The 17,914-nt window shown below is 42.6% G+C and overlaps 2 protein-coding genes across 2 annotated transcripts; one reads left to right on the top strand and one right to left on the bottom strand.

Annotated features, from left to right (window-relative positions):
• Positions 1-303: 303 nt before the first annotated feature.
• Positions 304-1,443, top strand: LOC140004794 (uncharacterized). Its single transcript, XM_072044939.1, has one exon. It carries the CDS (start codon positions 304-306, stop codon positions 1,441-1,443), a length of 1,140 nt encoding a protein of 379 aa, XP_071901040.1.
• A 480-nt stretch (positions 1,444-1,923) lies between these two features.
• Positions 1,924-6,675, bottom strand: LOC140004793 (uncharacterized). The gene is made up of 3 exons (XM_072044938.1): positions 4,398-6,675; positions 2,831-3,761; positions 1,924-2,533 (listed from the first exon to the last, which is right to left on the bottom strand). Exons 1-3 carry the CDS (start codon positions 6,673-6,675, stop codon positions 1,924-1,926), a joined length of 3,819 nt encoding a protein of 1,272 aa, XP_071901039.1.
• Between the last annotated feature and the right edge of the window lie 11,239 nt (positions 6,676-17,914).

The following is a 17,914-nucleotide window of genomic DNA, read 5'->3' as shown; positions in this document are numbered from 1 at the left end:
AGCTTAGGGTGTTTTTTCCAGCATATTATACATCTCATTTTGTGTCTTACAATCAGTCCAACAAACTTCCAAAACTCACAGCCTTCATCCGCCACACTTGGGTGTAATTTGGTTCAAGTTTGATTGAATTTCTTCAAGAAAATTCTGATTTCTTCAAGAAAAGCAATCTAGTGACTTGAAAAGTGTCTGGTGAGATCATTAGAGTGTTTTAATACACTTGAGTGAAACACGAGTGTGAGTGATATACTAAGGGAGTGAGTGAGGTGTTATTTCCACTAACTCTATTTTTGCAGGAACATTGGTATGGTTGCAAGGCGAGCTCTAACTACTCAAGCTAGTAGAGATGACCTTCAACGAGAGAACATATTTTACTCAAGGTGCCATGTGATGGACAAGCTTTGTAGCTTGGTAATTGACCCAGGGAGCTGTACCAATGTTGCTAGTGCACTCATGGTGGAACGATTGAACTTGCCAACAAGTGATCACCCCCGACCTTACAAACTACAATGGCTGAATAATAGTGGTGAGGTACGTGTTCATAAGCAAGTTTTAATTAATTTTGCCATTGGTAGATATAAAGATGATGTTTTATGTGATGTTGTGCCTATGCAAGCTACTCATATTATTTTGGGAAGGCCATGGCAATTTGATAAAAGGGTCATTTTTGATGGATTCTTGAATAAGTATTCCTTCGTGCATAATACCAAAAAGATCACACTTGCACCTCTTACACCTCAACAAGTGCATGAGGACCAAATTGGGTTGCAAAAGGAATATGACATGCATTGTGACAATAAAAAGAAAAATTTGCATGATACAAAGAGCAAATTGGCCGAACCATCTTCTCCTAAAATTGACACTTCACATTCGGCCATTGAAGGGAAAAAGGAGAGAAAATCCATCATGCTTGCTAGAACTAGAGATGTACGAAAGGCTTTGCACTCTAACCAGATTTTGCTTATCTTGTTTTGTAAAGAGTCTTTGCTCACTAATGAACTTGGTGCTTCCTTGCCTAGTGCTATTGCTGACCTTTTACAGGAGTACCAAGACGTATTTCCTGAGGATATACCTAATGGGTTGCCACCTTTGAGGGGAATAGAACATCAAATTGATTTCATTCCTGGCTCTTCCCTTCCTAATAAGGCACCATATAGGACTAATCCGGAGGAAACTAAGGAGCAACAAAGGCAAGTAGAGGACTTGCTTGGTAAGGGCTGGATTCAAGAGAGTTTAAGTCCTTGTGCTGTACCTGTCCTACTTGTGCCAAAGAAAGATGGAGGATGGCGGATGTGCACCGATTGTAGAGCCATAAATGCCATAACGGTAAAGTATCGCCATCCCATACCTCGATTAGATGACATGCTTGATGAGTTACATGGTGCTATTATATTTACTAAGATTGACTTGAAGAGTGGTTATCACCAAATACGCATGATGATATGAATGTGTGGATCTAGACGAACAATCAAGTTGAAAAGGCGGCACGTATGACCCTTCTAAACCCCGAGTTGATGAACTAAGATGAATCTCAACCCACAACTAACGATTTAGTGAACCAACGATCTGGATAGAAGAACGCCACAATCAAGGTGTATACTTGGTTGATAAGTTCAGGTTGAATAACTCAAGAAAACTCTCAAGTATTCAAGCAAAGCTCTCTTGGAAGAGAAAAGTGAATAAACTCACAAATATAATGTAATTTCTGGATCCCCTTTAACAAGGAGGAAGTAAGGCTATTTATAGCCTTTACAAGCATTAACCCTAATCCCAAAATTGACTAAACTAACCCTACTAATTAATGACAAGGATTCGGCCAGCCCTAAGAGTTTAATGGACTGACTTTAACTAATATTTAACTATAAAAAGATAATTAATAGAACTAGCTTAACTCTTCCTTAAGCGTGACCACTAGGTGAGGCACGCCTAACTAGCAACAGGCGCTGGAGGGTCTTCTACTTGGAGCAATGTGTAAAGTTTTGAATCTTCATTCTCCAAGCCTTCAATAATCTTTAAATCATCTCCAATGCGGCCTTGGATTGTACTCACAAGGGCTTGTAAAGATTCACGCATCTTCTTGGCACGAGCTCTTGTGACTGGACCACTTGGTACTTGAATGACTTGTGCAACTTGTGTTTGACCAGCCTTGAGCCCCTCATCAATCCCCTCCTCTTGTAGGCGATTTGTCCCCAAATCAAGCTTGTCGTCTGCATGAAAAGGACTCAAGTCAGCCACATTGAATGTAGCATGTACTCCATACTCACCTGGAAGGTCAAGTTTGTAGGCATTGTCATTGATGCGCTCCACAACTTGAAATGGTCCATCACCCCGTGGAAGTAGTTTGTTGCGCCTTTGGTTTGGAAAACGCTCCTTTCTCATGTGTATCCAAACCCAATCACCTGGTTCAAACACCATCTGGCGACGTCCCTTGTTGGCACTTTGAATGTATTGAAGGGTACGTTTCTCAATATTAGCTCTAGCTTTGGTATGCAAATCCCGCACAATCTCAGCCTTTTTCTTACCATCTAGGTTAACTCTCTCAGAAATAGGTAAAGGAGACAAGTCTAAAGGCGTGAGAGGGTTAAATCCATAAACAATTTCAAAAGGTGAAAATTGAGTAGAAGTATGCACAGTGCGATTATATGCAAATTCAACATGAGGCAAGCAATCTTCCCAAGATTTAATGTTCTTTTTAATAATTGCTCGCAACAATGTAGATAAAGTCCGATTAACCACTTCAGTTTGTCCATCGGTTTGTGGGTGACTAGAAGTAGAAAAAAGCAATTTAGTCCCTAGTTTACACCACAAAGTTTTCCAAAAGTAGCTAAGGAACCTTACATCCCTATCAGAAACAATGGTACGAGGTACCCCATGTAAACGCACTATGTCTCTAAAGAATAAATCAGCCACATGTTTAGCATCATCAGTTTTATGGCAAGGAATGAAGTGAGCCATCTTTGAGAAACGATCAACTACCACATAAATGGAATCATGCCCTTGTCTAGTTCTAGGTAATCCAAGGACAAAGTCCATAGACAAATCTACCCAAGGTTCATGTGGGATGGGTAAAGGAGTGTAGAGTCCATAAGGATGTACCTTTGATTTTGCTTGGTGACAAGTTACACACCTTTGTGTATGCCTCTCGACATCCCTCTTCATGCGAGGCCAGTAGAAATGCTCTTGGAGAATTGACAAGGTCTTGGCCACTCCAAAATGTCCCATGAGGCCTCCACCATGAGCCTCTTTAACCAACAAAAGTCGCATGGAGCACATTGGAATACATAGTTTACCTTTGTAGTACAAGAACCCCTGCGACATAGAATAATGCTCACGAGTAACTCGTGGCAAGGTTGTGAAAATCTCACCAAAGTCTAGGTCAGCTGCATATAAATCCTTAATGAACTCAAAGCCAAGCAACTTAGTGTCTAGTGTAGTGATTAGTGTATACCTTCTAGAAAGTGCATCAGCCACTACATTAGTCTTTCCAACCTTATATTTGATGACAAACACAAAACTATCAATGAAAGCCACCCACCTCGCATGCCTTTTGCTCAATTTGGTTTGTGATTTGATGTGTTTGAGCGATTCATGATCAGTGTGGAGTACGAATTCCCGAGGTCTGAGGTAGTGTTGCCAAGTTTGGAGAGCTCGCACCAAGGCCATCAATTCTTTGTCATAAGTAGAGTAGTTCAACGAGGCACCAGTCAACTTCTCACTAAAGTAGGCCACTGGTTTCCCCTCTTGAATGAGCACAGCTCCAATACCTATACCAGAAGCATCACACTCTACTTCAAAAGCCTTGTCAAAATTAGGTAAACTTAATACAGGTGCATGTGTGAGCTTGTGTTTAAGTAATTGGAAAGACTTAGCTTGTTCTTCTTCCCATTGGAATGGCACATTTTTCTTGATAATGGCTGTAAGTGGGGCAGCAATGGTGCTGAAATCCTTGACAAAGCGTCTATAGAAGCTTGCCAAGCCATGGAAACTCCTTACCTCACTTACACTGGTTGGTATTGGCCATTCATTTATGGCCTTCACCTTTTCTTGGTCAACTCGTATTCCCTGGTCACTCACAACATAACCTAGGAAGACAAGTTGATTAGTGCAAAAAGTACACTTCTTAAGGTTAGCATAGAGGCTCGCCTTTCGAAGTGCATCTAAGACCATTCGTACATGCACAACATGCTCTTCTGTACTCTTACTATAGATCAATATGTCATCAAAGTAGACTACCACAAATTTACCAATAAAAGAACGCAAAACATGGTTCATTAACCTCATGAAGGTACTAGGTGCATTAGTTAAGCCAAAAGGCATGACCAACCACTCATACAGACCATGTTTTGTTTTAAATGCTGTTTTCCACTCATCCCCTTCTTTCATGCGTATTTGGTGATAACCACTCTTCAAGTCAATCTTAGTAAATATAATAGCACCATGTAACTCATCAAGCATGTCATCTAATCGAGGTATGGGATGGCGATACTTTACCGTTATGGCATTTATGGCTCTACAATCGGTGCACATCCTCCATCCTCCATCTTTCTTTGGCACAAGTAGGACAGGTACAGCACAAGGACTTAAACTCTCTTGAATCCAGCCCTTACCAAGCAAGTCCTCTACTTGCCTTTGTTGCTCCTTAGTTTCCTCCGGATTAGTCCTATATGGTGCCTTATTAGGAAGGGAAGAGCCAGGAATGAAATCAATTTGATGTTCTATTCCCCTCAAAGGTGGCAACCCATTAGGTATATCCTCAGGAAATACGTCTTGGTACTCCTGTAAAAGGTCAGCAATAGCACTAGGCAAAGAAGCACCAAGTTCATTAGTGAGCAAAGACTCTTTACAAAACAAGATAAGCAAAATCTGGTTAGAGTGCAAAGCCTTTCGTACATCTCTAGTTCTAGCAAGCATGATGGATTTTCTCTCCTTTTTCCCTTCAATGGCCGAATGTGAAGTGTCAATTTTATGAGAAGATGGTTCGGCCATTTTGCTCTTTGTATCATGCAAATTTTTCTTTTTATTGTCACAATGCATGTCATATTCCTTTTGCAACCCAATTTGGTCCTCATGCACTTGTTGAGGTGTAAGAGGTGCAAGTGTGATCTTTTTAGTATTATGCACAAAGGAATACTTATTCAAGAATCCATCAAAAATGACCCTTTTATCAAATTGCCATGGCCTTCCCAAAATAATATGAGTAGCTTGCATAGGCACAACATCACATAAAACATCATCTTTATATCTACCAATGGCAAAATTAATTAAAACTTGCTTATGAACACGTACCTCACCACTATTATTCAGCCATTGTAGTTTGTAAGGTCGGGGGTGATCACTTGTTGGCAAGTTCAATCGTTCCACCATGAGTGCACTAGCAACATTGGTACAGCTCCCTGGGTCAATTACCAAGCTACAAAGCTTGTCCATCACATGGCACCTTGAGTAAAATATGTTCTCTCGTTGAAGGTCATCTCTACTAGCTTGAGTAGTTAGAGCTCGCCTTGCAACCATACCAACTTTACCATGAGCTGGTATCTCCTCAAATTCCTCATCTTCCTCAACCAAGGGAGGCATGTCCTCACACTCATCCTCCTCATCCGTTTGTACTTCCCCATTTGGTAGCATAAGCATAACCCTTTGATTTGGGCATTGGGAAGCAATATGTCCAAACCCTTGACACTTAAAACACTTAGTGTCTCGGTATCGAACTTTGCTTACCTCATGAGTAGGCCTACCATCGCCCCTTGAGGGTGGTTTTGAGGAAGGTGCATTCGGCCTTAGTGACTCCTTGGTTGTCCCACCTTGTTTGACCAAGGGGAATGCACTAGAGGGGTTGACTTCCCTCTTGAAGGGTTGGCTTCTCCAATTTCCAGCTTGGAAGTTGGGATTTTGTCGAATTGGACCCCTCCTCTTGAGCCTCCTTTCAATCTTAATAGCCTTGTCTAGCATATCATGGAGGTCCACATAATGGTGCATCTCCACTTGATCCGCTATTTCAGGCCTCAATCCACTTAAAAATCGTGCCATAGTAGCTTCCCGGTCCTCGACAATGTCGGCCCTTAACATGGCTATCTCCATCTCCTTATGATAGTCCTCCACGCTTTTGGCTCCTTGTGTTAAATTTTGAAGTTTGAGGTACAAGTCACGGTGGTAGTGACTAGGAACAAAGCGTTTCTTCATGACACCCCTCAATTCGGTCCATGTAGTGATAGGGTATTCACCACTTCGCCTTCTACTAGTAGTGATTTGATCCCACCACACTATGGCGTAGTCGGTGAATTGCATGACTGCAAGTCTCATTTGCTGCTCTTCAGTGTAATCATTGCAATCAAAGATCAACTCCACTCGTTTCTCCCATTCCAAATAGACATCGGGGTCGGATTTGCCTTGGAAAGTAGGCAATTGCATTTTAACGCCTTTGATTGGATCCACACCAGCTTTACGGTGTTTATTCTTCCATGTCCTCGACCCATATTCCTCCTCGGAGTTGGAACTTTCATAGTCACGGGTTGGTGCTTTGTGTCTCCGGGACTTAGAATTGGTTTGGGAGTGTTCGAGACTATCCATCCTCTCATGCAATGGTTCTAATTCCTGTTTCATTAGCTTGAGCAATTTATCAGTCATAGCTTCCATCACAAGTTTAATATCAAAAGGAGTAGTTTCCTTCCCTTCGGACATGTTGAGGTATTCCTGCAAAAATAGAGTTAGTGGAAATAACACCTCACTCACTCCCTTAGTATATCACTCACACTCGTGTTTCACTCAAGTGTATTAAAACACTCTAATGATCTCACCAACACTTTTCAAGTCACTAGATTGCTTTTCTTGAAGAAATCAGAATTTTCTTGAAGAAATTCAATCAAACTTGAACCAAATTACACCCAAGTGTGGCGGATGAAGGCTGTGAGTTTTGGAAGCTTGTTGGACTGATTGTAAGACACAAAATGAGATGTATAATATGCTGGAAAAACACCCTAAGCTGTCCGCCTAAAAAAAAAAGAAAAGAAACCAAAAGAAATAAAAAAAAGGAAAGTTTGGTTTGTGACTAGTAGCTAATTTTAGGAGTTAACTACCATATGGAATCCAAAACTGATTAGGACTCTTGGGACTTGTAAACCACGTTTTTATTGGCTGGAAATTCTATAAAAATAGGCACCAAAGGTCGGCTGGGCAGTTGGCACAAACCGCAATCAAGAAACAAAAGCAAGAGGCGGCTACAAAGTAGGAAACCCTATCTTATCCTCCCACCTTTTGTGGCTATTTAATAGCAAGGTTTCTTGGTTGTTTTGGGGTGTTAATGGCTGCTGGTTTTCTGGTATTCGTGGACAAAGAGATGCGGCCAATAGTTCAAGATTGAAGGCAACAAGGTTTGGTCTTTCAACCCAAGTTCGGCTAGGCTACCCAAGCAAACTATTTCTTGTTCTTGAAATCCGATTTGTGTGTTTTTGTATTTTTTTTTTCTTTCTTGCGTTGTTTTTTTTTTTTTTTTTTTTTTTCCTTTTTCTGCAAGATGGATCTTTCTTTCTTTTTCAATTCGGATCCCACACACAAGAAACAAGATCTTTGTCAAATTTGAGCAAGGCAGCCGCAACTTGACGTTAGTATGTGTGTTTGTGTACATGGTTATCTGGCCAACTTGATATGTATTTGTGTATTTGCTTATCTATCTTCTTGATATGGCGTGTTATGTGCGGATCTATTTATTTGTGTATTTGGAATGTTGGATTTTGTTATTTTAGTCAATTTACTGCATTCATTCATTAAAGTACCTTTTTGAAAAGAAAAGAAAGAGGGAGGGGAAAAACTATATGTATATATATATGGTAGGAAGACGTAGTCGCGGACATGGTCATAGCCGTGGAACAAAGCGAGGCCAAGAGTCAAGAGAAGAAAGGGGAAACAACAGCTGAACAAAACACGGATCGAGAGTGCCACTTGTATTTAATAATTTATTATGACCCATTGTTTTGCCCGACAGGCTATCATCTGAGTTCCAGCAATTCTGTGAGATGGCACATTGGGTTGAGGTGTATAAGGAAATCGTGGTTCTTCGAGACGAAATAGAAGTTCAAAAGAAACTAGCCGCATACTGGGAAGGGCGATGGAAGCACGAGTATTCAGAAAAAATTGAGCTCTTGCACAAGAACTTAGAGCTAAAAAGGAAATGCGAAGGAATTTCCGCGGAGGCCTCAGCAATGGGACCAAGCACTACTTCAATGGGGGTTCGAGAGAAAACTCAAAGGACAGAAATTGCGAGGCCACAAGTGAAGACCTTCCATGCAAAGAAAAGGAGCGCATCTCTTGAGAGTCAATGGCAAGAACAGGGTAAGCATGGTAGGCCATTTGCAACGAAGGGTCGTGGAGCGGGTGGTGTGAAAATTTTGGGGACACTTAGGAAGGATACTCCAGGAGGAGACCCGAGTGGAAAAGGACCACTGAGAGGTATCTCACGAAGAGATAAAACCTGACTGAGAGGTTTCTTTGTTCCTGTGATTTATTTCGATTTTAATTGAGGACTGAAGTGAACGACAGAGTTCTGGCGAGAGCTGGGCAGGTGGTCCGCCGAACCCTCTGGTTCGCCTTAGGGGGAGGTGGGGCTGTCACAGTTAGTATCAGAGCCAGGTTCGCGTGGTCTTTGCGCGGAGTGAGCCTGGACTGATTGGTGAATTGGTATGAAGGATTAAGTGCTCGTTCGAGCATAAGCTATGCATTGTGAATATTATCGTCCTTAAATCTTTCCTGTGGTATCTGAGGACCGGAGATAGGTACGTCAGGGACAAATTTCGATTGTAGATAGTTTACTCTTGGGACTGGCCAGCTCGAGACGTGTATTGTCTTATTTCGAATTCTTTTGCCCGAGTACTCCAGAGTTGAGATGGGGTTAAGTATTTGAGATTTACATTTTGGGAACATGAACAGGCTTTGTCTGGCTACAATGAGTACAAGAGGTCAATGGACATCTAGTTTGGATAGTAAGTGACGTGAGAGACCGGACGAGGTTATCTTAGCTGAGACTGGAACGACTTCACCTTTTCCTTTTGATTCGCCCGTATATTGCTACCACCTGACGTTAGTATGTGTGTTTGTGTACATGGTTATCTGGCCAACTTGATATGTTTTTGTCTATTTGCTTATCTGTATTCTTGATATTGCGTGTTATGTGCGGATATGTTTATTTGTATATTTGGTATGTTGAATTTTGTTATTTTAGTCAATTTACTGCATTCATTCAGTAAAGTACCTTTTTGAAAAGAAAAGAAAGAGGGAGAGGAAAAACTATATATATATATATATGGAAGGAAGACGTAGTCGCGGACATGGTCATAGCCGTGGAACAAAGCGAGGCCAAGAGTCAAGAGAAGCAAGGTAAAACAACAGCTGAACAAAACACGGACCGAGAGTGCCACTTGTATTTAATAATTTATTATGACCCATTGTTTTGCCCGACAGGCTATCATCTGAGTTCCAGCAATTCTGTGAGATAGCACATTGGGTTGAGATGTATAAGGAAATCGTGGTTCTTCGAGACGAAATAGAAGTTCAAAAGAAACTAGCCGCATACTGGGAAGGGCGATGGAAGCACGAGTATTCAGAAAAAATTGAGCTCTTGCACAAGAACTTAGAGCTAAAAAGGAAATGCGAAGGAATTTCCGAGGAGGCCTTAGCAATGGCACCAAGCACTACTTCAATGGGGGTTCTAGAGAAAACTCAACGGACAGAAATTGCAAGGCCACAAGTGAAGACCTTCCATGCAAAGAAAAGGAGCGCATCTCTTGAGAGTCAATGGCCAGAACAGGGTAAGCATGGTAGGCCATTTGCTACGAAGGGTCGAGGAGCGGGTGGTGCGAAAATTTTGGAGACACTTAGGAAGGATACTCCAGGAGGAGAACCGAGTGGAAAAGGACCACTGAGAGGTATCTCACGAAGAGATAAAACCTGACTGAGAGGTTTCTTTATTCCTGTGATTTATTTCGATTTTAATTGAGGACTGAAGTGAACGACTGAGTCCCTGCGAGAGATGGGCAGGTGGTCCGTCGAACCCTCTGGTTCGCATTAGGTGGAGGTGGGGCTGTCACAGTTAGTATCAGAGTCAGGTTCGCGTGGTCTTTGCGCGGAGTGAGCCTGGACAGATTGGTGAATTGGTATGAAGGATTAAGTGCTCGTTCGAGCATAAGCTATGAATTGTGAATATTATCGGCCTTAAATCTTTCCTGTGGTATCTGAGGACCGGAGATAGGTACGTCAGGGACGAATTTCGATTGTAGATAGTTTACTCTTGGGACTGGCCAGCTCGAGACGTGTATTTTTTTATTTCGAATTCTTTTGCCCGACTACTCCAGAGTTGAGATGGGGTTAAGTATTTGAGATTTACATTTTGGGAACATGAACAGGCATTGTCTGGCTAGAATGAGTACAAGAGGTCAATGGAAATCTAGTTTGGATAGTAAGTGACGTGAGAGACCGGACGGGGTTATCTTAGCTGAGACTGGAACGACTTCACCTTTTCCTTTTGATTCGCCCGTATATTGCTACCACTTGACGTTAGTATGTGTGTTTGTGTACATGGTTATCTGGCCAACTTGATATGTATTTGTGTATTTGCTTATCTATCTTCTTGATATGGCGTGTTATGTGCGGATCTATTTATTTGTGTATTTGGAATGTTGGATTTTGTTATTTTAGTCAATTTACTGCATTCATTCATTAAAGTACCTTTTTGAAAAGAAAAGAAAGAGGGAGGGGAAAAACTATATGTATATATATATGGTAGGAAGACGTAGTCGCGGACATGGTCATAGCCGTGGAACAAAGCGAGGCCAAGAGTCAAGAGAAGAAAGGGGAAACAACAGCTGAACAAAACACGGATCGAGAGTGCCACTTGTATTTAATAATTTATTATGACCCATTGTTTTGCCCGACAGGCTATCATCTGAGTTCCAGCAATTCTGTGAGATGGCACATTGCGTTGAGGTGTATAAGGAAATCGTGGTTCTTCGAGACGAAATAGAAGTTCAAAAGAAACTAGCCGCATACTGGGAAGGGCGATGGAAGCACGAGTATTCAGAAAAAATTGAGCTCTTGCACAAGAACTTAGAGCTAAAAAGGAAATGCGAAGGAATTTCCGCGGAGGCCTCAGCAATGGGACCAAGCACTACTTCAATGGGGGTTCGAGAGAAAACTCAAAGGACAGAAATTGCGAGGCCACAAGTGAAGACCTTCCATGCAAAGAAAAGGAGCGCATCTCTTGAGAGTCAATGGCCAGAACAGGGTAAGCATGGTAGGCCATTTGCAACGAAGGGTCGTGGAGCGAGTGGTGTGAAAATTTTGGGGACACTTAGGAAGGATACTCCAGGAGGAGACCCGAGTGGAAAAGGACCACTGAGAGGTATCTCACGAAGAGATAAAACCTGACTGAGAGGTTTCTTTGTTCCTGTGATTTATTTCGATTTTAATTGAGGACTGAAGTGAACGACAGAGTTCTAGCGAGAGCTGGGCAGGTGGTCCGCCGAACCCTCTGGTTCGCCTTAGGGGGAGGTGGGGCTGTCACAGTTAGTATCAGAGCCAGGTTCGCGTGGTCTTTGCGCGGAGTGAGCCTGGACTGATTGTTGAATTGGTATGAAGGATTAAGTGCTCGTTCGAGCATAAGCTATGCATTGTGAATATTATCGTCCTTAAATCTTTCCTGTGGTATCTGAGGACCGGAGATAGGTACGTCAGGGACAAATTTCGATTGTAGATAGTTTACTCTTGGGACTGGCCAGCTCGAGACGTGTATTGTCTTATTTCGAATTCTTTTGCCCGAGTACTCCAGAGTTGAGATGGGGTTAAGTATTTGAGATTTACATTTTGGGAACATGAACAGGCTTTGTCTGGCTACAATGAGTACAAGAGGTCAATGGACATCTAGTTTGGATAGTAAGTGACGTGAGAGACCGGACGAGGTTATCTTAGCTGAGACTGGAACGACTTCACCTTTTCCTTTTGATTCGGCCGTATATTGCTACCACCTGACGTTAGTATGTGTGTTTGTGTACATGGTTATCTGGCCAACTTGATATGTTTTTGTGTATTTGCTTATCTGTATTCTTGATATTGCGTGTTATGTGCGGATATGTTTATTTGTATATTTGGTATGTTGAATTTTGTTATTTTAGTCAATTTACTGCATTCATTCAGTAAAGTACCTTTTTGAAAAGAAAAGAAAGAGGGAGAGGAAAAACTATATATATATATATATATGGAAGGAAGACGTAGTCGCGGACATGGTCATAGCCGTGGAACAAAGCGAGGCCAAGAGTCAAGAGAAGCAAGGGAAAACAACAGCTGAACAAAACACGGACCGAGAGTTCCACTTGTATTTAATAATTTATTATGACCCATTGTTTTGCCCGACAGGCTATCATCTGAGTTCCAGCAATTCTGTGAGATAGCACATTGGGTTGAGATGTATAAGGAAATCGTGGTTCTTCGAGACGAAATAGAAGTTCAAAAGAAACTAGCCGCATACTGGGAAGGGCGATGGAAGCACGAGTATTCAGAAAAAATTGAGCTCTTGCACAAGAACTTAGAGCTAAAAAGGAAATGCGAAGGAATTTCCGAGGAGGCCTTAGCAATGGCACCAAGCACTACTTCAATGGGGGTTCTAGAGAAAACTCAACGGACAGAAATTGCAAGGCCACAAGTGAAGACCTTCCATGCAAAGAAAAGGAGCGCATCTCTTGAGAGTCAATGGCCAGAACAGGGTAAGCATGGTAGGCCATTTGCTACGAAGGGTCGTGGAGCGGGTGGTGCGAAAATTTTGGAGACACTTAGGAAGGATACTCCAGGAGGAGACCCGAGTGGAAAAGGACCACTGAGAGGTATCTCACGAAGAGATAAAACCTGACTGAGAGGTTTCTTTATTCCTGTGATTTATTTCGATTTTAATTGAGGACTGAAGTTAACGACTGAGTCCCGGCGAGAGCTGGGCAGGTGGTCCGCTGAACCCTCTGGTTCGCCTTAGGGGGAGGTGGGGCTGTCACAGATAGTATCAGATCCAGATTCCCGTGGTCTCTGCGCGAAGTGAGCCTGGACTGAGTGGTGAATTGGTATGAAGGATTAAGTGCTCGTTCGAGCATATAAGCTATGAATTGTGAATATTATCGGCCTTAAATCATTCCTGTGGTATCTGAGGACCGTAGATAGGTATGTCAGGGACGAATTTCGATTGTAGATAGTTTACTCTTGGGACTGGCCAGCTCGAGACGTGAATTGTCTTATTTCGAATTCTTGTGCCCGAGTACTCTAGAGTTGATGCGGGGTTAAGTATTTGAGATTTGCATTTTGGGAACATGAACAGGCTTTGCCTGGCTAGAATGAGTACAAGAGGTCAATGGACATCTAGTTTGGATAGTAAGTGACGTGAGAGACCGGACGGGGTTATCTTAGCTGAGACTGGAACGACTTCACCTTTTCCTTTTGATTCGCCCGTATATTGCTACCACCTAACGTTAGTATGTGTGTTTGTGTACATGGTTATCTGGCCAACTTGATATGTATTTGTGTATTTGCTTATATGTATTCTTGATATGGCGTGTTATGTGCGGATATGTTTATTTGTGTATTTGGTATGTTGAATTTTGTTATTTTAGTCAATTTACTGCATTCATTCGTTAAAGTACCATTTTGAAAAGAAAAGAAAGAGGAAGTGGAAAAACTATATATATATATATATGGAGGGAAGACGTAGTCGCGGACATGGTCATAGCCGTGGAACAAAGGGAGGCCAAGAGTCAAGAGAAGAAAGGGGAAACAACAGCTGAACAAAACACGGACCGAGAGTGCCACTTGTATTTAATAATTTATTATGACCCATTGTTTTGCCCGACAGGCTATCATCTGAGTTCCAGCAATTCTGTGAGATGGCACATTGGGTTGAGGTGTATAAGGAAATCGTGGTTCTTCGAGACGAAATAGAAGTTCAAAAGAAACTAGCCGCATATTGGGAAGGGCGATGGAAGCACGAGTATTCAGAAAAAATTGAGCTCTTGCACAAGAACTTAGAGCTAAAAAGGAAATGCGAAGGAATTTCCGAGGAGGCCTTAGCAATGGCACCAAGCACTACTTCAATGGGGGTTCGAGAGAAAACTCAAAGGACAGAAATTGCGAGGCCACAAGTGAAGACCTTCCATGCAAAGAAAAGGAGCGCATTTCTTGAGAGTCAATGGCCAGAACAGGGTAAGCATGGTAGGCCATTAGCAACGAAGGGTCGTGGAGCGGGTGGTGCGAAAATTTTGGAGACACTTAGGAAGGATACTCCAGGAGGAGACCCGAGTGGAAAAGGACCACTGAGAGGTGTCTCACGAAGAGATAAAACCTGACTGAGAGGTTTCTTTATTCCTGTGATTTATTTCGATTTTAATTGAGGACTGAAGTTAACGACTGAGTCCCGGCGAGAGCTGGGCAGGTGGTCCGCTGAACCCTCTGGTTCGCCTTAGGGGGAGGTGGGGCTGTCACAGATAGTATCAGATCCAGATTCCCGTGGTCTCTGCGCGAAGTGAGCCTGGACTGAGTGGTGAATTGGTATGAAGGATTAAGTGCTCGTTCGAGCATATAAGCTATGAATTGTGAATATTATCGGCCTTAAATCATTCCTGTGGTATCTGAGGACAGTAGATAGGTACGTCAGGGACGAATTTCGATTGTAGATAGTTTACTCTTGGGACTGGCCTGCTCGAGACGTGAATTGTCTTATTTCGAATTCTTGTGCCCGAGTACTCTAGAGTTGATGCGGGGTTAAGTATTTGAGATTTGCATTTTGGGAACATGAACAGGCTTTGCCTGGCAAGAATGAGTACAAGAGGTCAATGGACATCTAGTTTGGATAGTAAGTGACGTGAGACACCGGACGGGGTTATCTTAGCTGAGACTGGAACGACTTCACCTTTTCCTTTTCATTCGCCCGTATATTGCTACCACCTGACGTTAGTATGTGTGTTTGTGTACATGGTTATCTGGCCAACTTGATATGTATTTGTGTATTTGCTTATCTGTATTCTTGATATGGCGTGTTATGTGCGGATATGTTTATTTGTGTATTTGGTATGTTGAATTTTGTTATTTTAGTCAACTTACTGCATTCATTCGTTAAAGTACCATTTTGAAAAGAAAAGAAAGAGGAAGTGGAAAAACTATATATATATATATATGGAGGGAAGACGTAGTCGCGGACATGGTCATAGCCGTGGAACAAAGCGAGGCCAAGAGTCAAGAGAAGAAAGGGGAAACAACAGCTGAACAAAACACGGATCGAGAGTGCCACTTGTATTTAATAATTTATTATGACCCATTGTTTTGCCCGACAGGCAATCATCTGAGTTCCAGCAACTCTGTGAGATGGCACATTGGGTTGTGATGTATAAGGAAATCGTGGTTCTTCGAGACGAAATAGAAATTCAAAAAAAACTAGCCGCATACTGGGAAGGGCGATGGAAGCACGAGTATTCAGAAAAAATTGAGCTCTTGCACAAGAACTTAGAGCTAAAAAGGAAATGCGAAGGAATTTCCGAGGAGGCCTTAGCAATGGCACCAAGCACTACTTCAATGGGGGTTCTAGAGAAAACACAAAGGACGGAAATTGCAAGGCCACAAGTGAAGGCCTTCCATGCAAAGAAAAGGAGCGCATCTCTTGAGAGTCAATGGCCAGAACAGGGTAAGCATGGTTGGCCATTTGCTACGAAGGGTCGTGGAGCGGGTGGTGCGAAAATTTTGGAGACACTTAGGAAGGATACTCCAGGAGGAGACCCGAGTGGAAAAGGACCACTGAGAGGTATCTCACGAAGAGATAAAACCTGACTGAGAGGTTTCTTTATTCCTGTGATTTATTTCGATTTTAATTGAGGACTGAAGTTAACGACTGAGTCCCGGCGAGAGCTGGGCAGGTGGTCCGCTGAACCCTCTGGTTCGCCTTAGGGGGAGGTGGGGCTGTCACAGATAGTATCAGATCCAGATTCCTGTGGTCTCTGCGCGAAGTGAGCCTGGACTGAGTGGTGAATTGGTATGAAGGATTAAGTGCTCGTTCGAGCATATAAGCTATGAATTGTGAATATTATCGGCCTTAAATCATTCCTGTGGTATCTGAGGACAGTAGATAGGTACGTCAGGGACGAATTTCGATTGTAGATAGTTTACTCTTGGGACTGGCCTGCTCGAGACGTGAATTGTCTTATTTCGAATTCTTGTGCCCGAGTACTCTAGAGTTGATGCGGGGTTAAGTATTTGAGATTTGCATTTTGGGAACATGAACAGGCTTTGCCTGGCAAGAATGAGTACAAGAGGTCAATGGACATCTAGTTTGGATAGTAAGTGACGTGAGACACCGGACGGGGTTATCTTAGCTGAGACTGGAACGACTTCACCTTTTCCTTTTCATTCGCCCGTATATTGCTACCACCTGACGTTAGTATGTGTGTTTGTGTACATGGTTATCTGGCCAACTTGATATGTATTTGTGTATTTGCTTATCTGTATTCTTGATATGGCGTGTTATGTGCGGATATGTTTATTTGTGTATTTGGTATGTTGAATTTTGTTATTTTAGTCAACTTACTGCATTCATTCGTTAAAGTACCATTTTGAAAAGAAAAGAAAGAGGAAGTGGAAAAACTATATATATATATATATGGAGGGAAGACGTAGTCGCGGACATGGTCATAGCCGTGGAACAAAGCGAGGCCAAGAGTCAAGAGAAGAAAGGGGAAACAACAGCTGAACAAAACACGGATCGAGAGTGCCACTTGAATTTAATAATTTATTATGACCCATTGTTTTGCCCGACAGGCTATCATCTGAGTTCCAGCAATTCTGTGAGATGGCACATTGGGTTGAGGTGTATAAGGAAATCGAGGTTCTTCGAGACGAAATAGAAGTTCAAAAGAAACTAGCCGCATACTGGGAAGGGCGATGGAAGCACGAGTATTCAGAAAAAATTGAGCTCTTGCACAAGAACTTAGAGCTAAAAAGGAAATGCGAAGGAATTTCCGAGGAGGCCTTAGCAATGGGACCAAGCACTACTTCAATGGGGGTTCAAGAGAAAACTCAAAGGACAGAAATTGCGAGGCCACAAGTGAAGACCTTCCATGCAAAGAAAAGGAGCGCATCTCTTGAGAGTCAATGGCCAGAACAGGGTAAGCATGGTAGGCCATTTGCAACGAAGGGTCGTGGAGCGGGTGGTGTGAAAATTTTGGGGACACTTAGGAAGGATACTCCAGGAGGAGACCCGAGTGGAAAAGGACCACTGAGAGGTATCTCACGAAGAGATAAAACCTGACTGAGAGGTTTCTTTGTTCCTGTGATTTATTTCGATTTTAATTGAGGACTGAAGTGAACGACAGAGTTCTGGCAAGAGCTGGGCAGGTGGTCCGCCGAACCCTCTGGTTCGCCTTAGGGGGAGGTGGGGCTGTCACAGTTAGTATCAGAGCCAGGTTCGCGTGATCTCTGCGCGGAGTGAGTCTGGACTGAGTGGTGAATTAGTATGAAGGATTAAGTGCTCGTTCGAGCATAAGCTATGAATTGTGAATATTATCGGCCTTAAATCTTTCCTGTGGTATCTGAGGACCGGAGATAGGTACGTCAGGGACGAATTTCGATTGTAGATAGTTTACTCTTGGGACTGGCCAGCTCGAGATGTGTATTGTCTTATTTCGAATTCTTTTGCCCGAGTACTCCAGAGTTGAGATGGGGTTAAGTATTTGAGATTTGCATTTTGGGAACATGAACAGGCTTTGCCTGGCTAGAATGAGTACAAGAGGTCAATGGACATCTAGTTTGGATAGTAAGTGACATGAGAGACCGGACGGGGTTATCTTAGCTGAGACTGGAACGACTTCACCTTTTCCTTTTGATTCGCCCGTATATTGCTACCACCTGACGTTAGTAT

This window comes from Coffea arabica, chromosome 4c (assembly GCF_036785885.1).
Source record: "Coffea arabica cultivar ET-39 chromosome 4c, Coffea Arabica ET-39 HiFi, whole genome shotgun sequence".
NCBI lineage: Eukaryota > Viridiplantae > Streptophyta > Magnoliopsida > Gentianales > Rubiaceae > Coffea > Coffea arabica.
Note: the sequence above shows the minus strand (reverse complement) of the source record. Positions and strands in the feature narration are given on the sequence as shown.